This window comes from Neolamprologus brichardi, chromosome 22 (genome assembly GCF_056152115.1).
Source record: "Neolamprologus brichardi isolate AB-2024 chromosome 22, ASM5615211v1, whole genome shotgun sequence".
NCBI lineage: Eukaryota > Metazoa > Chordata > Actinopteri > Cichliformes > Cichlidae > Neolamprologus > Neolamprologus brichardi.
Genome location: NC_142124.1, coordinates 28529161 through 28552500, shown reverse-complemented (window position 1 = coordinate 28552500; position 23340 = coordinate 28529161). Strand labels below are relative to the sequence as shown.

General features: G+C 37.6%; 1 protein-coding gene across 2 annotated transcripts in view; it reads left to right on the top strand.

The window, feature by feature from the left end:
* The window catches only part of slc66a2 (solute carrier family 66 member 2), a 43982-nt gene that overhangs the window by 15369 nt on the left and 5273 nt on the right, over positions 1-23340 (top strand). For both annotated transcript variants that reach the window (XM_006806048.3, XM_006806047.3), the window contains one exon: positions 3654-3870. In XM_006806048.3, the coding sequence (XP_006806111.1) occupies positions 3654-3870 (217 nt within the window). The remainder of the gene's footprint in view (positions 1-3653; positions 3871-23340) is intronic.

Genomic DNA, 23340 nt, shown 5'->3' with positions numbered 1-23340 from the left:
CATACCCATTGTTTTCATTACCTGCAGTCATCATATTCAGTTTTGTACTTGGTGTGATGGCTTTAGCTCTAGGTTGGTGTTGATGTTTGATTGCCCTTCATCACTTCTGACTATATTTGGCTGTTATCACAGAGTGCCAGCCTGGTGCTGGCGCGCCCAGATTCATAGTCCTTTGGCTCAGCTGCAAGCAGGGCTTCACAACCACACCAGATATCTACGCCTGCAGTATAAACACTGCTTTAGAGCACACATAACAGCTGTCTGTGGGTATTCTTAATTAAACTCAGAACAGGAGTAAGTACATGCTCCAACGTACCACTGAAAGTAGGGCTGGGCTATATCGTACCGTTCACAGTAATACCGGTGTAATTTTGGGCAACAATAGGAAAATGAAAAATCTCGATAGAATGTGGGTAAAACGCGCGTGCGCAGTGCCTTTGTTTACATACGCACATGGCGGTGACGCAGAATGAGAAGGGTGAAAGTGGATCGTTGAATGAAACAGATGAACCAGAATTGGTTTGTAAAAATGCTGCAACTTCAGTGGTGTGGCACTGGTTTAGCTTTCGTCCGTCAGATACACAACAAAGCACTTTTTTTGGTAGAGCATGCTAGCGGGCCGTCATTATTACCGTGTTGTTTGGAAAGTACAGCACACTTAATATCAATCCTTTGATTTTTCTGAAAGTCGACAGTGCCCCTTATAATCCCGTGTGCCTTATGTATGAATTCTGGTTGTGTTTACTGACCTCGAAACGATTTTATGTACACGGCGCTCGACAATCTGTCAAATGTTTTAGTACGACTTTGCTAAGCTACGAACCCGCACCGCTTGATGGATTATCGGAGCATTACATATTCAACATAATATTACCGTAGTGTGTGTGTATAACCTCTTTTTAAGTTTTGTGGATATTATACATGGTTATGCTGAGGATATGTCGGCCAATTTCCACTGGAAATGCCTTTTGGTTAAATTGTCAGCAAGGAATTTGCACTGTTACATTTTTATATAACTTTAATGCACATAAAAAACAGCTGCTTGTTTAAGTGAAAATACATTGATGGGGTTTTTTGCACTAATAAGTTGTGGAGTTGTAAAGTATTTTGTCTAGTGTCAATTATATCGTCAGTTATATCGTTATTGCAAATTTTCAAATGTATATCGTGATAAATATTTTTGGTCATATCGCCCTGCTCTAACTGAAAGCTCCACTTTCCTTTTGTTCAATACTATATTGTGTTACCATCTTGGATACTGATTTTTTTTTCCATGGTAAAATCTTAGTGTGTGCTGGATTGGCAGGCTACGACCTGCTTTAAATGGCTTTTTGAGAATTCAATTACATTTGTTGTATTTGTTTAGCTTTGCTTTCAAAGAGATACAATTGAATTGGCTCAGTTTTAAAGAGCTGGGTTTCTGGCACAGTTTCGTAAATATATGTGGAAATGCCATCGAAATGTCAGAATCGGTTGCCATTAATTCTGTAATGAAACAACCATCCATTCACTCTTAAACTGAAATGTCATAAACATTTCCACTCTATTACTTCAGATTTTATCAAGTCTGTGTGAAATTTAGAAGAAAAAAAAAGAAAGGGATTGTCCAATTCAGGCATTTAGTTGAGCTAAACAATGGTTGGCATTTGGTATTGTTTTCTGTTTTTCTTCTGCAGTTCATAGGCTTTTCTCAGGAGGCCTATACAGGTCTATGCAGTTGGCCTTCGTGGAGCACTTAGATGTGCCACTTAGATAAGCAAAGCCTCATTTAGACATGATTAAGTAAATCAGCTCGATTACATTTGTTGCTTGTAGAAATTGCATTTGAGATGCAGCAGTGGGAGTTCAGCCATGATTGGACTTTCATGGTTAAAGCTTTCACTCTCCTAATTTTTTACTTGTGTTCTGGTTTCACTGCCTTAATACCATAAAGATATATCGCATGTGTTTAGTCATCAAAGACTTTATAGGCAAAGTTGAATTATTGTCACCGTTTCCTTCAGTTAAAGTTGAGTCTTAGGCGATGAAGCCAGGAGACATAACAGTGTGATTAGTATTGGCTTGTTTGCTTATTACAGGAAGACAGTGCTGCTGTGATCAGATTCTTTACCTAATAATTACACACGCAAGAATGCACATGAGAGGCATTGGGACTGATAACAGGGTTTAAATCATTCATCAGTGTCTCTATTCCCATTCATCCCATTACTACAACGGAAAAGAAACATAACCTCGGCTGACTGTCACACACTCCAGTTTTTCACCACGTTCTCTCTTCCTCCCCCCCCCAAGTAAAATATTTCTGTTTTACAATAATCTTAATGAGAACTGATTCCAGTGGGGCCCGGCTCAGATATTTGTTGCATGGTAACATGGTGTGTGTTCTGATTATGAGAAGGAAATTGTGGCATATTAAATTTTGTAGTTATTTAATTAAATAAAAAATGACAGCAGTAGTTTGTTTAATTTTATCAACTTGAGGCTTCAATAAATAAATAAATAAAAACAGAGAGGATTAGTAGATGATCCCTTGTCTCCAGTGCTAGAAAACAAGAAAATTAATAAAAATTGGCACCACAAAATTGCCTTTGACTATTAAACGATGACTCGAACATCATTTCCAAATGGTAATAAGCATTTGGGATTTTAATTATGAATGTTAAAATTCTGCCCTACCTATAAGAAAAATACACCTTCTACACAAGAAATAATACAACTTAATGTGCAGATTACTAAAAGGTTTGCAGAGCTCATCCACTGAGGATGAAACTTTTTTGAATTAAATTACAAGTTACAAGAACATTTACCCCAAATGCAACAATTTAATGACGTATTCTGGGGTACTGTTTTCAGAATTTTGGCAATAAAAAAATATTCTAACAGAGTAAATCCAACTGAATTCACCTGATTAGGGTCATGTATTTAAATTTCATTTAATTACATCAGATGAAAGTCTCTCCACAGTAAAAGAAGGCCATGTCTTCCTGGTTAGGGGCTAATTTAACTCCATCTGGTTAGGTGTAGGTATTTTAACTCGCTTAGGCACTTAGCAATTAGGATCAACCCAGTGGTTCCAGTGGTGACCATTGGTGGCATGGTGGTGCTGTGAACAGCATTTCCTGGTTAAATCACCGACTTGGGCCTTTTGCATGGAGTTTGCATTAATCTATATGTTGATGTGAGATAAATAATGAGCTTGAAGTGTACAGAATAAAGCACTGCATCAATGCATAGTTAAATGTGGCCAATAGTCTGAAGGACTTTGAGTATTCAGTAAAGCTGCATCAAAACATGGAGGATTGCTTATCACAGATCACTGTGAAGACTGACGGTTGGTCAGTAGTGAACATTCCAGGAGCCAGTTATCTGGGAAACCATCAAATGTTTTTATTGGCCTGTCAGATGTCAGTCACTGGTATCGTGTGTGCTCATTGGTTGCCAGCATTTTTTTAAAATCGTAATCACATAAATTTACTGACTTTTTATAGTCTCTGGTATTAACGGATGCAGTTTAAGATTGGAAAAGCAGTGTATAAATAAAAGTGCCTTCCATAGTTGGGATTAGACCATTAGGAACCATTTTTTTAAATGAATTTTTTTAGAAGAATGATTTTTAATCTCATTTCTGTGTCTCTCATGTTATGCACCTTTAGATTTTGACTGGAACTACTTCTGGTCATGGAGTCGTTTTGTGGACTATGTGCAGTGCGTGCTGGCCTTCACTCTGGTGGCAGCGTACATCACCTACCTCCTCCTGGACTCGGTTTTGTTCGTGGAGACTTTGGGATTCCTGGCAGTCTTCACCGAAGCAATGCTGGGTACACCGCAGCTCTACTGCAACTATCAGAACAAATCCACAGAAGGCATGAGGTACATCTGCCATTTTCATAAAGAATCCACTTTATGTATTCAGTCATGAGGGGATGCAATGGATAAAAACTCAAAGCAAGCATTGTCAGCAAAATCAGAAGATGGGAGATAATAAGACCCAAACTTAGAAAAGGATAGACTCAGTCTGCAGGCTTCTTAGAGAAGTTTGCCACTATAATCAACTTTAAATGCAGAATGGTTATTTGCCACCACGCTCTTTTTTTCATCAACTATTTAGGTCTTCAGTGTAATTTATCGAGAGTCAGCCCAATGAAAATGAAAACAGATTTAGTCCTGTCCTCGATTAATGATACTGTCTTTGCCCCGTTAAATAATGTTTCTTTTGTGAGTGCCGCTTCCATCACTGACAGCTCTGTGGCTGTACAGCAGCACACCGTAATGATTCCAGATGATATTGTCACACATGTGATCATTAACACTGACACATGCTTATTAAGTATCTCTGGCACCTGAAGTAATAGCACGGCTCACAGCAACCACGTGTTAATTCAGCCTGACAATTGGCTATCTGAAGTTTTGCCTGAGAATCAATATGGTAATGAAGTATTCTGTTTCCCCACGTCAATTGCTAATGTGTCATTTAGGCTCATTAATGAAGATCTGCATCAAGCCTCAGGCTGTAATTAGAGACTGTGATATAATATTGATTTTTGAAAGCATATACAGTTTCAGAATTGGCCCTAGCAGCTCTCTGAGCTGTGGCCAAGCCCTGGTAACTGCTTTTTGGAATTGTATACTTTGTTACAGTAATTGCAGGCATGGATTTAAAAAGAACCCACGGAGAATCAATATGATTAAACTAGATTTAGATAAAGATGTTTAAGTTGCTAAAAGTACTTGGAAAGATTAAACTGACAATGTCCATATGAAAAGACTTATTCATCTGAGATTGTTTACAGAACATGCAATAAAAAGCTTTCTCACAGTGTGTGTCCTGCCTTAGAGCAGAACCCCCTCACACACACACACACACACTCATATACCCTCCTCTCTGCTGGTTGACTTTCTGCGGCAGACAGATAACAGAGCTCCAGCAGGGCTGCCTGTCCACTTAACCGGCCATGACAGCGCCCACGCTGGGCCTTTCCATACCCTCTCTGTCCAATGCCTTATTTATTTTTGATTTCCTTATATTTTCTGCCCACCCGACACTCTCTCTACCACCAACATTGTCCTTTAAGCTCTCTACACTGTGTGATTGCTGAAGGACCCCACACTCGGTTGTTCTTATATTGCTAAATCTGGTGCATTTTGTGATTTTTGTGTGATTAGAAAGTGTTTCTTACTTTTTTGCTAGGTTCCTCTTCCCGTGACAAAGTTAGCTGTTTTCTACACTGCATTTCGACAAACCTGTAGGCTAAGGTTGTAAACATTGTTTTGGGTCAGGGCAGACATAATGGTATCTCTATGGTGCATTGGAGACTGTCTGTGCTCTCAGTTGTACTCTGTAAAATGTATTTTAGATGCTCTAAAGGAATATGTTGGTTTTTGTGCTGTTTTTATGACTGAGTTTCTTGTTCTGGCCTGTAGAAAAGAATTTTATTCTTCTGAAGTACTGACAGCACACAGAAATGTTTGTCATTGATGTTGATAGGAAGAACCATATATGCTGCTGTCAAAACAGCAGGAAGAATTTTTTGTGGGAAAATACATCATGATGGAATTACAGGCAAATAGCCAACAGCCGTTTTAATCATAGATTTAATCTGGCTCTACGACGTGTTCCACTATCTGTATTTACAAAAAGATTGCAATGGCAAGAAGTGGGAACTCTCTTTTACGCAGTCTTGTCATTACAGTTGCTGATTTTTGTGACTCACCGTGTTGCTTATGAATTTCTAGGAGTTTCTTTCTCATCTTGATTCATTTAATTAAACTCGGCCCTTTATGTTACACACTGTTATAGCCCGTCTAGGGGTGGCCAGACCACAACATAAGGGTGATCCATCCTCGTCAGACCCCGAGCAGCCACATCACACAATTGGTGAAGTTTAATAATGATTTATTTACAATATGTTGATTCATTAGGTTATTTGACACAAAAGAAGAGCTGGTTATAGCTTCGGGGTGGACCTAACGCCAAAACAACAAACAAAAGGAGCCTATCTCGAGGATTTACCAAACTTAACTAACCAAAAGAATCAAACTAAATGAAAGCAACTTGCCTCCCTAACGACGAAAAACAGGAGAAAACTATAATCAAACAAAAAGGCAGTCCACCCTTACATGCTCCTGTACTCCTGGTCTGCTGGTTGGAATGAGGCAAGGATGAATGACTGGCTGTCCATGGCGGTGTCATCATATGAGCCATCTCCAGCTGGTTAGCCAATCCGTATGATCCTTCTTCTGGATCCACCAATCACGGAGAAGTACCTGTACACTGAGATTTGCATATTAAACAGCATTACACCAGGAGTCGTAACACACATAGTCACGTGACAAAGAACATTTATTCTGAGCTCTGTACAGCCCTGCAAAGAAGTAAGTACACTCTTACTACTTCCTTAGGAATTAAGAGGACAGATGAATGTTAACACAATGCTACAATCTCACCAGGAGTGGTTATCCAAGCAAAATGACTCCAAGATCACATCAGAGAAAAAAAAAACCCCAAAAAAACAAGTGCTATATCTTAGCATGTTAAATTTTAGGTTTATACCTTGTTAGATACCAGGTATGAGCTGTCAAACAAGTGACCAGTTCAGATGTTGTGGGTAGAAAGAAAGCCTAACTACAGAGGTACTGTAAGCACTACTGTAAGCCGCAATAGTATAGATAGCTAGACTTCTGAGATAAAGTAATTTTTTGTTGTCTTATATTGTGGATTAATGCTTTCCAGTAAAACTAACCAAAGTCTCTCTAACTTGTGATCACAAGTTATTGAATAATTAACCGATTAAGGTAAATAGCCACGTGTGGTCTGCTTTTGTGTAACTTTCAGGAATATTACGGAGATGAAAGGGCTGGAGCTGTTTCCAGGTGTTTCATTTTCATTTGGCAGATGTTCATCGGCATACAGTATATAGTCCAAAAAAGTTTCAATACAAGTAAAAGGAAAGTCATCATTAGGCTGAAAAAACAAGAAGGAGAAAGTAATCTTGATCAAATTAACAAACTGGTACATTCTTAAAAAGAAATAATGCACAGGCAAACTCCATTACACGAAAAGGTCCAGAAACGGTAAACTAAAGTGAAGAGCTAACGGAGTAAGAACGCTGGGGGAGGCAGGCATAACACTGTCAAAGTTTAGTATCAAGAGACAAAGTTTAGTATCAAGAGACACCTTCATGAATGTATATGAACAGTGTTTAACTCGGTATCTGTCATTCCATGTCAAATTAGAAAAACTGGAAAAGTTCCCACTGGATAAAATAACCTTTGCATTTTTAATAAAAAAGTAGAAGAAGCTATTTTCAGCGCTCCCTTATCTACAAGGACTACATAATAGCTGGAGCAATCCTTCAAGAACCAAGTTTACATGGAAGACGGTGCCAACTTCTAATAATAATGTCAGTTTATGTGTTTAAATTTAAAGAAATATATTAAAGATATATGCAGACAAATATTTTTTTCTCCATGAAGCTCAAACTCCAACCATATCTGTTAACCCATTCAATTACATTTTATTTATATAGCACCAAATCACAACAACGATCTCCTGCAGGCACTTTATACTGGTATAGATGCTACAACAATACAATTCCAAGCATCATAAGAAACGAAATCTCATTTTGACCATCGAGATCATGGAGTGTATCATAGTTTCAGTAACAACGCTGGCAGTATTTAACATCAGTGATGTAGAGTAAACAAAAAGCACTGGTGCCCAGGATGTTGTTCTCACTAGAGAAAACTTCAAAAAGTGCATTTTGGTAAACTTTCAAGGTTATATCACCATGTGGGAAACCAGATTATAGGATATGAAAGGTCTCTGCTTTTAGACCAGGCCATATGGCCATATATGATTCTTACTCTGCCTCTGGTTCCTATCTGGCCATTTTTGGCCACTTTCTTTATTCGGTTTTCAACCATTTTTGTTCTGTTAATGCAAATGGAATGAAACTTTCCAAAGGTGTGCATTTTTTAAAATTTTTTTAATTTTCAACATTTCAACTTAATAATGTCAATAATATTCACTATACACCACATTGTTCCCATTTTACTGATGGTGGCCATTTTTGGCCAATTGAAACCCATTATAACCACCTTTTTTGATTCCTTGTTACTGGCAGTACTATATCATTCGATTTAGGTAAAATTGCTTTCATTCTAAACTCAACACATGAAAATTGTAGTTTTTAATGTTTTTCACCAAATGACATCCTTGGCCCATTTTGTGCCAAGCAAGCAATTTCATGTAATATTCTTGGTTTCCACTAGGGGCGTTTGATGGGTTACCACACTCCAATGGACCAATATAATGAAACAATTTTGACATAGGTTTGGTCTTAAGGATCTGATAGTTTGTGTTTGTGCATGACATTGCAGCACAAACATGTATTTGCAAGATAGACTGGAATAAATAATGACGCATCAAACATTACATAGGCTGCAGTGAATTCCTGTGGATGCAGGATATTGAGCTTTGAGGTTCCCAGTCAAACTTAGCTTTGAAGCACATGTGAAAAGCACTTTTACTCTTGTATTTTTCATAAAAAGAGACCATACCCAAAATATTAACTCTAGAAACAAAAACAAAAACAAAAAAAACCCCAATCACAGGACATTTTGCACAGTTCAAACCTGCAGCTGCAGCGCAAACAACAACAAACACTGTTTGTAAACGTGTCCTGGAGTTTATGCAGGTGCAGACGTTGCTACTGCTGTAAGTCAACCTAACAGCTTCCAGACCATTTATTCTGGCAATATGGCAAGAAGGTGGGAGTGTCCCCCCCCCCCCCCAAGAGGGACAAAGGGACCCCCTGATGATCCTCTAATCGCCTGAGCCAAGGTGTGAAACTGGGTGTGAACTCTGGCTGATTGGGAACCACACCCAGTTCAAAGCGTATAATATCTAAATTTTAATTATATTTTGGTTTTCATGACTAGGACTGGTGCTAATTTAAAAAATCAAGTCAATGAAAGTAGAAAAATGTTTTAATATATATGAATTTTATAGTATTTTGAAAACGTAAACATGGGTGGCCATTTTTGGCCACGAACAAAATGAGAGGGATTTTTTGTTTTTCTGTCACAGCACAAAAAACCAAAGATACATAAAACTCATTGATACTTTTAATTATTGCTATGCATCTAACCTCCATCATGGTTAGAAAATAAATCAGTTTGCATGTATTATTTAGGAAAAAAATGGGGATTTTATGCTTTTATCCCTTTATCCCTTTATCCCTTTGTAAATCATTAAAATTATGTAATTTAACTGGTATTTAAAGGGTTAAAAGTCTGGATTTGAATTAAATTTTGGTCTTGATGAACAGCACTGATACTAATCTAAAACATCAAGTCAATGAAAGTAGAAAAATGTTTTAATATATATGAATTTTATAGTATTTTGAAAACGTAAACAGGGGTGGCCATTTTTGGCCACGAACAAAATGAGAGGGTTTTTTTGTTTTTCTGTCACAGCACAAAAAACCAAAGATACATAAAACTCATTGATACTTTTAATTATTGCTATGCATCTAACCTCCATCATGGTTAGAAAATAAATCAGTTTGCATGTATTATTTAGGAAAAAAATGGGGATTTTATGCTTTTATCCCTTTATCCCTTTATCCCTTTGTAAATCATTAAAATTATGTAATTTAACTGGTATTTAAAGGGTTAAAAGTCTGGATTTGAATTAAATTTTGGTCTTGATGAACAGCACTGATACTAATCTAAAACATCAAGTCAATGAAAGTAGAAAAATGTTTTAATATATATGAATTTTATAGTATTTTGAAAACGTAAACAGGGGTGGCCATTTTTGGCCACGAACAAAATGAGAGGGTTTTTTTGTTTTTCTGTCACAGCACAAAAAACCAAAGATACATAAAACTCATTGATACTTTTAATTATTGCTATGCATCTAACCTCCATCATGGTTAGAAAATAAATCAGTTTGCATGTATTATTTAGGAAAAAAATGGGGATTTTATGCTTTTATCCCTTTATCCCTTTATCCCTTTGTAAATCATTAAAATTATGTAATTTAACTGGTATTTAAAGGGTTAAAAGTCTGGATTTGAATTAAATTTTGGTCTTGATGAACAGCGCTGATACTAATCTAAAACATCAAGTCAATGAAAGTAGAAAAATGTGTTAATATATATGAATTTTATAGTATTTTGAAAACGTAAACATGGGTGGCCATTTTTGGCCACGAACAAAATTAGAGGGATTTTTTTTTGTTTTTCTGTCACTGCACAAAAAACCAAAGATACATAAAACTCATTGATACTTTTAATTATTGCTATGCATCTAACCTCCATCATGGTTAGAAAATAAATCAGTTTGCATGTATTATTTAGAAAAAAAATGGGGATTTTATGCTTTTATCCCTTTGTAAATCATTAAAATTATGTAATTTAACTGTGATTTAAAGGGTTAAAAGTCTGGATTTGAATTAAATTTTGGTCTTGATGAACAGCGCTGATACTAATCTAAAAAAATCATGTCAAAAAAAGGGGAACTTTTTCTTAATATATATGAATTTTATAGCATTTTGTAAATGTAAACAGGGGGTGGCCATTTTTGGAAGTTTTTATGTTTTTCTGTCACTGCACAAAAAAACAAAGATGCATAAAACTCATTGATACTTTTAATTATTGTTATACATCTAACCTCCACCATGGTTAGAAAGTAAATCAGATGGCATGTTTTATTTGGAAAAAAATTGGGGTTTTGTGATTTTTTTCCATTTATGAGTTCCTAGGATTATTTGATTTAACTGGTATTTAAAGGGTTAAAATTATGAATTTGAATGAAATTTTGGTCTTGATGAACAGCACTGGTACTAATCTAAAAAATCATGTCAAAAAAAGTGGAAATTTTTCTTAATATATATGAATTTTATAGCATTTTGTAAATGTAAACAGGGGGTGGCCATTTTTGGCCACGAACAAGCTGAGAGGAAGTTTTTATGTTTTTCTGTCACTGCACAAAAAAACAAAGATGTATAAAAGTCATTGATACTGTTAATTATTGCTATGCATCTAACCTCCATCATGGTTAGAAAGTAAATCAGATGGCATGTTTTATTTGGAAAAAAATTGGGGTTTTGTGATTTTTTCCATTTATGAGTTCCTAGGATTATTTGATTTAACTGGTATTTAAAGGGTTAAAATTATGAATTTGAATGAAATTTTGGTCTTGATGAACAGCACTGGTACTAATCTAAAAAATCATGTCAAAAAAAGTGGAAATTTTTCTTAATATATATGAATTTTATAGCATTTTGTAAATGTAAACAGGGGGTGGCCATTTTTGGCCACGAACAAGCTGAGAGGAAGTTTTTATGTTTTTCTGTCACTGCACAAAAAAACAAAGATGTATAAAAGTCATTGATACTGTTAATTATTGCTATGCATCTAACCTCCATCATGGTTAGAAAGTAAATCAGATGGCATGTTTTATTTGGAAAAAAATTGGGGTTTTGTGATTTTTTCCATTTATGAGTTCCTAGGATTATGTGATCTAACTGGTATTTAAAGGGTTAAAATTATGAATTTGAATGAAATTTTGATTTTCATGAACAGCACTGGTACTAATCTAAAAAATCATGTCAAAAAAAGTGGGAATTTTTCTTAATATATATGAATTTTATAGCATTTTGTAAACGTAAACAAGGGGTGGCCATTTTTGGCCACGAACAAGCTGAGAGGAAGTTTTTATGTTTTTCTGTCACTGCACAAAAAAACAAAGATGTATAAAAGTCATTGATACTGTTAATTATTGCTATGCATCTAACCTCCATCATGGTTAGAAAGTAAATCAGATGGCATGTTTTATTTGGAAAAAAATTGGGGTTTTGTGATTTTTTCCATTTATGAGTTCCTAGGATTATGTGATCTAACTGGTATTTAAAGGGTTAAAATTATGAATTTGAATGAAATTTTGATTTTCATGAACAGCACTGGTACTAATCTAAAAAATCATGTCAAAAAAAGTGGGAATTTTTCTTAATATATATGAATTTTATAGCATTTTGTAAACGTAAACAAGGGGTGGCCATTTTTGGCCACGAACAAGCTGAAAGGGTAGTGATTTTGATCAGGGCCAGAGGGTTAAAATAATCTATTTATTTGAAAGTTTTACTAACACCAGAAATCAGTATAACTAATTGCTTGTTTGTGTGGGACCAATGGTTATATTAAAGCTTTTTCCACTATTTAGCAGAATTCAGTTATTAGTATAAAATGTAAACCTGCTAATAAATTGAGATCATATAGATTAAGCTATATGAAGCAGGGGGAAATTGTCAGTGGCAATGGTGATACAGTCTCATTAGTTCTCAAATGATAAACACAGTTTAGTCCCTGTATCTCTGTTATCCAAAGAGTTAGTTCAAATATAGCCAAAAGAACTCCAGCCCCCAGTCAGTGAGAACATGAAGCTTCCTGTTAGTTCTGCTTTTTCTTTTGTTACCCTACTGCACAGTCTGAAGGTAAATCTTCCTCAAAAGGAGGACATTGTCATTTCCAGTCCTGTTCATTGTTTGTCCTCTCCTTCCCGTGAGCACAACCTGTTGAGTCCGGCAGGCTGTTGCTAGGTTACTTACCTCAGCCAACAATCAAGGTGTGTGTGTGTGTGTGTGTGTGTGTGTGTGTGTGTGTGTGTGTGTGTGTGTGTGTGTGTGTGTGTGTGTGTGTGTGTGTGTGTGTGTGTGTGTGTGGTGATATGAAACAAAAATCTATAAAAGAAGGATGTTGCGTTTTCAATTTCCAATTTTCAAGGCTAGAACTCGTCTGCAGTGTTACTATCAGGTTTGTTCTTGTGTTTGGGGTATTTTGTAGTTAAGAGGAAGTGAGAAATGCACACATGTAAACAAGAGAGCTACTTTCTGTAAGTGCCTGGAACTAAAAAGGAAAAAAAAAAACATGTCCACATGGTAAAGGATAATGCTGACTTCCTCTCAATTAATGGCCCAGGCAGCAAGCTCCCACTCTGACTGTAGGTATATTTTAAGTTACACCACTTCCTAGTATTTATATATTCAGACTCACAGTAGTGCACGTCTTCATACTCCCCAGTAGGCAGTGGGTGGAGTTGAAGCGGGGTAGATATTGCTATGAATCATTTCAGATGTACTCAGCGTGTAGACATACACCATCGCTGCACCAGACGGGCAGTAGCAAAGCTGTTTTGTTATCGTTGTTGTTGTTGTTGTTGTTGTTGTTGTTGTTTTTAATCATGAAGGGAACTCGGGAAGACATAGCTCATGTCCATGAAGACAGATCTGAAACCATGTGTTAGTTATCTGTTTATTTACCCTCAGGTGTTATATTAACCTCATCAATCATAATCGTATGTTTCCCAGTATACATAACTTTAAGTTAAATGTCATTCTTTTAATTCGAATGCTAAACCAAATTTGTCATTGGCAGCCTCCAGTAGTTATGATTTTTTTTTTTTTATCATAAGAATAAAGTGAATGCTCCCCATCATCTTCGTCAGCCTCGGCTTTTATCAGCGAACGTTTATACTTCTTATTCCCTACTGCAGCAAGCTGCTATTTGCTAAAACTGAAAATTTCACTCTGACTGGGGTTTTTTTGTTTGTTTTGGTTTTTTGTTTTTTTGTTTTTTTTGGGGGGGGGGGGCTTTTTTAGGGGCTAACTACGGTGGCAAACCACGTACAAACTCCAAAACACTTGCAAACTCCAAAACACTTGCAAACTCCAAAACACATGCAAACTCCAAAACACTTGCAAACTCCAAAACACAATCGCCTGAGCCAAGGTGGATTAGAGGATCATCAGGGGGTCCTTTTGTCCCTCTGTGGGGGGATACTCCCACTAGGTTTATATCTGGGACTCTCCACCATTTGACCTTAGAACCGAAGAAGCTTCTCGGATGAGAGGTGAAACGTCTTCAAGTAACTTAAAGAAGTCCAGACGCTTTTCTTTGCAAGCTCCTTTGACTACGATGACCTGGATGACTGAGAACCTTCACAGACAAACTCCAAAACACTTGCAAAATCCAAAACACAATGGAAGTGCTCCAGGACGCTAGGGGCAGTGTTGAGCTTGATTTGCAAAATAAACGGCAAGTTTGTCTGTATGGGACGGTCTAGTCTCCGTCGCGCTTCCCAGGTTGCCTAGTAACCATGATACTAACCGCTGGAAACGTGTCATACAACTTTGTTTGACAGAAATGAAGGAGAACATATTTTGTTCATTTGTTTGTTTGTTTCTACAAGAGCTTTGTGTGATTTGATAAGTATCTGAGGCTGAGACCACAGGACAGTAAAACATGATTTTTGGGCTTCATTTCTGTACTGAACAGTCATTTAAGATTAGCTAGTAAATAACAATTAGCTAATGTTGTTCATGAGACTAAAGTCATATCACTTTGGTAATGTAAATATAATATGGCCAATATTATAGTTATTATATTAATCATTATTAGCTATTACAGCAGTGAACATGAACTCTGTGTCAGATACTGAGCTTCAGTACAGATTCAAGTTGCAGTTATTTATAGGTCTTATAACTTAAATCTTCACTCAAAGACAAGTATCTTTGACAGTGCATATATAGGTGTATCATATATAAGAGACAAATGTTGTTCCTTCAGTATGTTGGCATTACTAAATTTGGCTCATTGCTTACATATATTTATAAAAAGAAAATGTACAAGCTGTGATAACTGTTTCTGATAAAATGAAGAGTAGACTGATATATGAAATATTCCTTTATTGGGTGAGAAAATCAGACCATGTCATAACTGCTTTAAGTCATACAGAATAGATATCAGAGCCTTAAACAGGCTGACTTCTGCTAAATGGGTCAAACTGGGCAGAAAGTACACAAACACATAACATCCTTATAGAATATGATGTAACACTATAAATTAACTTACCTCAGAATACATAAAGCATATAAACAATTACAGCAATATGATACAACAAACACAGCAGTACTACTAATCCAAAATACTCAGGACAGACAATTAGTTATTTTAAACTTTTCTAGCAGTCCTTCACAAACAGGGAACAGTCTGTCTATTCTCTCCATCTGTCAGCTGCTGCTGGCTCTTCCTCCTCCTCTTCCTCACACACTGCTGAGTTTGTCCTGGTGGATCATCAGGGGTGCAAAGCCTCACAGATGATGTGCAGCAGTGGGTCCCTCAGTCTGTCCTCACTCTGGACACTTGCAGTTGTCACACATGGAAATCAAATGTGTGATAAGCTGCAGGATTCAAACACAAGTGTAACTTATAAATACATGTTCATACTTTTATTCCACAATCAGAGAGAAAGAAACAGAGAGAGAGTGCAGGACAGACAGACAGGTGACAGTCTCAGGTGTAGACACTGCTACAAAACAGCACAAAAGAAGGAGGATTTAGTGTTTGTGTTATTACGAAACAAGAAGAGTTCCCAGCTGGTACAGTGGACACGTGTGTGACTCCTGTGATTAAAGCATCTTTCTTTCAGCTTAACGAGTGAACCGTCAGCTCATTCAAACAACCGAACACAGGCAGCAATATAACATAGCTAACATTAACAGTGCAGTGAATCCTGCTTGTGCCGTGATATTCAGGACTGCAAACCGAGCAGCATCACTGACTTTCAGCTTCTTGTGTTTGTGGATATATGACTGACTTTAATTATCCATAAAATCATCACATTCTCTGTAAGATTAAAGTCAACTATTGAACGGTGTATATTTTAAAGTAAAGGCTCTAAAACCAAGTTAGTACAAACATCGCTAATGTCACATAACTTTCCCGACATGTGGCCAACAGTAATGTTTTAATGTTCTTCATTATAAAAACATTTGTGCATAAATAAGTGACATAATATTCAGTACTTACTTCTGGTAGTTTACTCTTCGGCGGCTCCGCTTCCGCCGTTTTTTTCGGCAAAATTATCCACACCACCGCCGCGCTATGAAATCTGGGATATGTTGGGCCATGAAGGCTACACCGACCCATCCTTAAAATTCAGGGAAATTAAGGACGCATTTGAGGGCCGCATTTCGAGCAGCCTTCGTGGTGTCGCTGTGACGTAATCGGCCTTAAAATGCGGCCTTTAATGCTGCAGACCCTGACCCTGGGATACAGCCCAAAATCCGGTCATTGATACTTCCTGGCTTGTGTAGTTACTAGGTAACAAAAGCTCAACACTGCCCCTAGCGTCCTGCAGCACTTCCATTGTGTTTTGGAATTTGCAAGTGTTTTGGGGTTTGCAAGTGTTTTGGGGTTTGCAAGTGTTTTGGAGTTTGCAAGTGTTTTGGAGTTTGTACGTGCTTTGTCTCTAGGGGCCACCGTAGCTAACACAACATTAATCACAACAGGTCTGCGTAAAAGAAAGCAAGTTTTAATTTTTGAGATATAAGTGTTTTTTGGGGGGTGGGGTTGCATTCATTTATTCTAAACAAAACCTAATTTTAATAAAATAATAAAATGATTAATATTTAATTTTAATTCCGTTTTTATTGTTAATTATGAAATCCTAATTAATCAAAAATTAATAAAATCATGAATTAAGACATGCATAAATTTAAAACAGTCTGAATCTGGAGCTAATTTTCTCCTATGTTATTCTTTTAGGCAGCACGGTGGTTAGCACTGCTGCTGCACAGCAAGAAGTCTTTCTGTGTGGAGTTTGCATGTTCTCCCCGTGTTTGCGTTGGTTTTCTCTGGGCACTCCGGCTTCCTCCCACTGTCCAAAGACATCCAGTTAGTGGGGATAGGTTAATTGGAAACTCTAAATTTCCCATAGGTGTGAGTGCAAATGGTTGTCTGTCTGTATGTGTTAGCCCTGCAACAGACTGGCGACCTCTCCAGGGTCCAGGACCCTAAAAAGGATAAGCGGAAGAGAATGGCTGGATGGTTATTCTTTTATTCATTGTACTCTAGAATTTATACCCATTTATTTTTTTATTTATAATATAAAACACAGTGTTCAGTTCTTATTAGTGTTCTCGGAAATTGGAGTATTTGCTTACATAATATACATAATTGGCTTTTTAATCCATTTTCTGACATTTAATTCTAGAAAGTGACAGAAGATATGTTAATACGAGTTTAAGTGCTGCTTAATAGATCATTTAGATGTTTTCTTGAATCATGTGGGTGCCACTGGTCTTGGAACCAAGTGAAACTATCTCAGCCAGTCTACAATAAATATTTGTGAAGGCAGATACTTTAAGGAGGACATTAAGCCGGATTAAAGGGGTGTTTGTGGCATGTGTATACTGTGTTTTGAGGGGGGCTGTGGTAACAGTTTTCAAGCTGCTGCTATTATTAGATGGTACATACTGATGCTGACCAGCCCACCATTAAACAAATAAAACACAACAACATATACAGGCTCGCACAAACACAAAACACAGAAATGGGACATCCAGACAGCCAACTGCAGCCTTATAAGGTTTGTGATTTTGAGCTGCATCCCAGTATGCTAGATAACGGTGCCAGAGCCTTATTTAGCCTGCAGGCTGCTGTCTGCACACACTGCCACGTGCCTTGGGTAGATCTGAACTGACTGCTGATGCAGCCAGGCCATCACCTGTGGTCTGGTGCATGGCACCGCTTGTCTGTAGCAGGGCTGTCAGGCAGAGCTTCGGATCACCGCAGCTGGAGGATCCTCAGATCATTCGTCCAACACGAAATCCCTCCATCTGATCCATCACTCGGGGTCCTGCTTTCGCTTTCTTAGATGATTAAATGATAATGGGATTGTTTCTTTTCAATCCTTCAGGGTTACAGCTCTTTTGAGAATGAACTGTTGATCTAAAGTCATATTTTTGTAAATAAATGTATGAATGAACAACCAGACAGCGAAGACCACAAAGAACAGCAAAAATGATACAATCTTGAGCATCTTTATTTAAAGAAAATTAGTAAATTAGTAGTTAGTTGTGTAAAATGGTATGCGGGCCTTCATAAACCATCTTCTGATTGAATTTTGTCTTTAATGGCACTTAAATATCAGCAGATAGTCTAATCTTTGTTTTTAATAATAATAATAGATTGCATTTATATAGCGCTTTTCGAGACTCTCAAAGCGCTTTACAATTCTACTATTCATTCACTCTCACATTCACACACTGGTGGAGGCAGCTACAGTTGTAGCCACAGCTGCCCTGTGATAAAACTTGGCATATCATTGCTCAACTCAGCATTTAAGTTGAATAGAAATAGTATTTGAAATTAATGTTTGGATTAAAACTTGATGGAATGGCTAAAACATGATGGAATGACCCCACTGTTTTTGTTTTGTCTTGTAAAAATGCCTAGCTGTACATCTGTAAGCCACTTGGCAACCCGCCATCGGAAAAGCTCCTTCTGTATTGCTACAGCTCTGTTGTCACTGCTGCACTGTTCATCATAGTCAATTTGTTAATGGTTTTTTGCCTCCAGGTTTCCACAGTTTCATATCCTTGCCTTATGCTTTTTACAAATTTGTGCCAGACAATGAATTGAAATTACATTCTATGTTTAAATATTGTGGTTCCTACTAAAGTGTGAGTGAAGCACAAAAAAGAAATGTGCTAAAAAAACAACTAAAAATAGATGGACAACAGATCCTCTGTTTTAACATAAACCTTATAACTTTATACTAGTTTACTGTATACATCATATTGTGGAGCTGAAATATGCTTTTCTGATTAGCTGTTGATGTCAGCACGCTGTGCTCTGGGCTGAAATGGCAGAAGTGGAGAACTACTGTGGCGCTGAACCAGACAGTTTCTACCCTGGCCTCTGCATGTGCTGGGTTTGTGCTTTGTCCCAAGAAATGGCAAATAGCACAGCTGAGGTTGAAGCACCAAGTGCCTGATTTATTCATAGGCTTTTTAAACAAAGATGAATGAATTGGCACAGAACTGCTAGCATTGTAAAACTGTGTTTTAGAAAAACACACTTTCATTGACAAGGAAAGATAAATCAAGTTTTGTCCATTGGAAGGCAGTGGAAATTTGTCTTAAATGTGACTCTCAGTATAAACAAAATAAAACAGTAAAAAAAAACCCAAAAAAAACACATGAATGTATCTGATAAAGACAATTGATTTCTTGTTCAGTCTAAACTATTCCTGTATTCCTAGCTGCATGCAACATATTCATAGCCAATATAATATGATTCAGGGATTTTTTTTTTTCTCTGCAGAACTGGAAAATGTTTTTCTCAGAATTCTGTTCTGAGAAAAAATTCTGTTCTGGCCTAAAAGTGACATCCATTATTTACACCGTCTATGTTCTGGACTCTAAGCTAACCAAGCTAATGCTACTTTAAGGTTTTGTTGAATTTTACAGAAGAGGATTAGGGCCACTGGGGGGGGGAGTTGTCACGTCTTTTTTTTTCTTCTTTTTCAGAATTCTGACTTTTTCCTCAGAATTATTTTTTCTCAGAATTCTGAGAAAAAATAAGCTGTAGAAAAACTTGATGCTTTTCTACAGCTTATAACTGCTCAGTTTACAGTCTTTGCTGGTTTTATTGGTGCACCATGTTGAAAATGGATACAAATAAACAGACAGTTTGTACTTAGCCAGTGTTACCATACCATGCATCTGGAACTCAGTGTAGAAACTGTGTGGTCAGTGCAGCTATGCTTCTCCACTGCTGCCATTTGAGCCCAGAGCTCAGTTGGCACTCTCCGTCCCTCATTTGTCTCAGAGAAGGTGGCAAATAAGTAGCCAGACACCCTCTCCCCACAGCCCTGCCTTTGCCACGTCTTATTAGGGAACCACCAAAGGAACTGGTCAAACAAGAATCCTCCGTCTCTTATCTTTACATCCAGATTCAGCACCATAACTAAGACAGCAGCCACTGAGGGAGGTGTGGGTGGTGGGGTTTTTTGGGGGATGTTTGGAGGGGGTTGTTTTCACAGTGCTAACAAGCTCCTCGTGGAGAAAGAGCGGTGTGAGGACAGCAGGTATAGGGAATGCAAATACAAACGGGTATAGAGAGTTGATGGGAGGCTGAATGGATGAAGAGAGAGACATGCTTAAAAAAAATGGAGAAAAAGATGCCAGTGCAAACATTTTGAAAAGATTCAGGGAAGGAGCTGAAGAAATGTTAGAAAGGAGTGTAAGAAAAATGACAAAATCTGCAACAAAAAAACCCAACAAAAAAATCGTCTTAAAAATACATAAGTCTAAGGTGAGGTTGGGGATATAAATAATGCAAGAAGGGATTTGGCTCCAAAGCTTTGCCCCAGTGTGTCTAAAGTGCACACAGTTGGGGTGACAAGCCACTCCTCCACCCCATTCCCTTTTACATTTGTTAAGCGGCTTATAGAAAGGCAGGAAATCTGCTAACACAACGATTCATTGTTTCTTCTTTATCTTCATATCACCATGATTCACCTGCTGCAGTAATCAAAGCATCACACTGCAACATGTTTATTCAGGATGCTCTATCAGAGGATCCGTGGGGCATTGGGAACCGCAACTAAATGTACTTTACTTTCTTAGTGGAACATTCATATCAGACGGTGAAATATGCCCTGAACATCAGCCACAGGTCAAATGTTTCTGGGTTTTTTCATAACATTCACAGTAAGCACACTGCACTTTATTGCCGTTGTGTAACCTAATGGAGACCGTATTTTATAAAATCAGCATTGTGTTGAATTCAGTAAGACTAATGCGGTGAAAGTGTTTTGTTGAGATCACAGACGACTAAGACAGAGTTGTTTTCCCTGGACTGTGGAAAGGTGTAACCAGTTTAGTGTACAACACATCAAAGCTGCTTCAAGGTTTGACATCTTGTACATACCTTTTTTGTAACGAGTTATCTATTCTGCCCATTTTCACCCAGAGAAATGCCCTCACTGGATATTTTGTCTTTTTCTCTGTAAACCTTTGAAATGGTTAAATATATGAATCCCATACAGGACAACAAAGACATAGATTTAGTGTCTGCTTTCCAGAATATCAATAAAAAGTTTTTCAAAATTATAGCTATTATTTGATTAACAAAAATAAAAGCTGGTCAACACTTAAGTTTAATGGTTCTCAGTTCTAGAATATGTGAACGTTGATTCTAGGGGAACGATGTCACAGAATTTTTTAACATTGATGGAAACACTGTCCTGGCATTACACACTGAAGGCCAGTTTGGCTCTGTCTGATTCAGCTCAGTAGGTGACACTGATTGAATGCTCATTGGTAATCACATTCATTGCCTAGCAGTGTCAGGGAAGAAGGAAACCTGATTAGATTTTACAAGTTGATAAAAGTAAAGGCAAGCAGCCTAAAGAGTCACAGTCAGTAACTGAGTTCCAGCCATCAATCCAATCTGATGCTTAACTGGGTCTGGATCGCAGGGAAGCAGTCTAAGCGGGAGCATCCTCAGTCCCTCTGCCTATCCGGTCCTCCAAGACGGACACAAGCTTCCCAAGAAAGAAGGAAAAAGAGCATTATCTGTCCAGCATGTGCTCGGTGTGTCCCGGAGCCACTTCTGGTAGAAAGCGATCCAGGACAGTCACCTAGAGGCTTTCTAGTCCAAACATTATTTTGGTCACTACCCAGATGAGGGCAGAAATGTGAAAAGCAAAAAGGTAGTGCACTACAGATCAAATACAAGGCTAATACCACAAAATACCACAAAAGGAAATGCTTTCTTCTACTTTTTCACAGTTTTTAAATCTCAGATAAACATATCTCCAGACCCGGGCAATAAAACTCATATCCAGCAGTATCTCACAGAGTCAGATACCACTGGATATATACCAGCCCTTCAAATTCAGGGTAGCAGTTGCCTCAGTGGCAGAAAAAAAGATATCTGCAAAGCTCATTCAAATAGTGCTGACCAACCAAGCTAACACGCTTGAGTGAAAGGATTTCAGATATCTCAGCATGTGTTCACATTGTTGTAGGCTGGTAGCTTTAGGAGGCTCATCTGACAAGTCCTCCTTCTGTACGTCTATGAGTGGATTGTGGGCACACTGCTGGTTCAGTCCTTTCTTTGTCTGCATTTCCTGTGTGTATTTCTGCTTCAAACAAATAATACAAAAAAAATGCAACAAGCAAACTAAAAACAGAGGCGAGCGTACCTGAGCTCTGCAGAAGGCGATGGATTTGTTGATGCTGTCATAAAAGAGAGCGGGAAACACCCATAACCACCAAGCCAAACTTTTCAGAATGCTTTACAAGCAATTTTGAACTGATGTCCTCACATTACTTGATACGCAGCTGTACATTGTGTTTTTCTATCTTGGGAGAGGATAACATGTATGAGAAAGTGTGTTTTCAGACCCCAGGCCTTTGTTCTTTTTTCGCTGACTCTTGTTTGGCTTCCTTTTCCATCTCATTAGTTGAGTTCACAGTACTTTCCAGTACCAGTGAGAGGATGATGATTATGCTTAGAGGAACTTTGGCTCTTCCAAGTCACGTGGGCACTCATCTCCAGTCATTTGTAGAGCGATAACTGCAGAATTCATGCCCGGATTATCTCACGTGCACCCTGTGAACAGCTCGGTATGAACCGGAAGCAGAATTTTATAGTTAGAAATGTGCCACAGGATGCAAAGTTAATAAGAAGCATGCAACCTGAAGAGATTCATTACTTCAATTTCCCCTGGTACTTATTGTGTCATATTTCCTATTTCTTTCCTGCCTGCAACTCTCAGACCTCGTGTCCTGCTGTCATTAACATGTGGTTTTGGTGACCAAATGGAGTAAAAAAAAAAAATCAGTCCAAGTAGAAATGAAGCCAGGATGCATTAAAGGTCTGGTCAAAATGCTAATGTGGAAGTTGATGTGCAGACAGACCCAAAGTGTTCAATTTGAGAACAAAGTATTCCATCAGTAATTTGGTTTACTCTGTAACAGCAGTCTACAACTCATTAATACTAAACAGTTTCATTTTGCACATATTCTTCAGGATTCTATTTTTATTTCCTAATGACATTTCCTGCCAAATAAACTTCATTTGGACACGTTTAGTTTTTGTAACAACCATGTTGATGCAATAACAGTATTATGGAAAAAGTCTCTCATTTCTTTATTCTTTCTTTGGATGATGGGAAATGGGTGCAGCTATTTACTGAAATATGTGCAACAATATATGGAAATACAGCATAGAAGGCAAAAAGAGTTTATACAATTCTAATGAGCCTAAACGTCAAAAGAAGGTATGACCTTCTTCATTCCTCAACACAGACTGAACTGTTTTATTAATTTACGTAGTCTTCTGGAATAGTTCTCCAGGCTTCTTGAAATACATTGAAAGTTCTTCTTCGGATGTAGATTATTCCAATCTTTATCAAGATGATCCCACACTGCTGTTGGGGTCCAGGCTCTGGGGGATGAGAGTCCATGACCAATAGTGT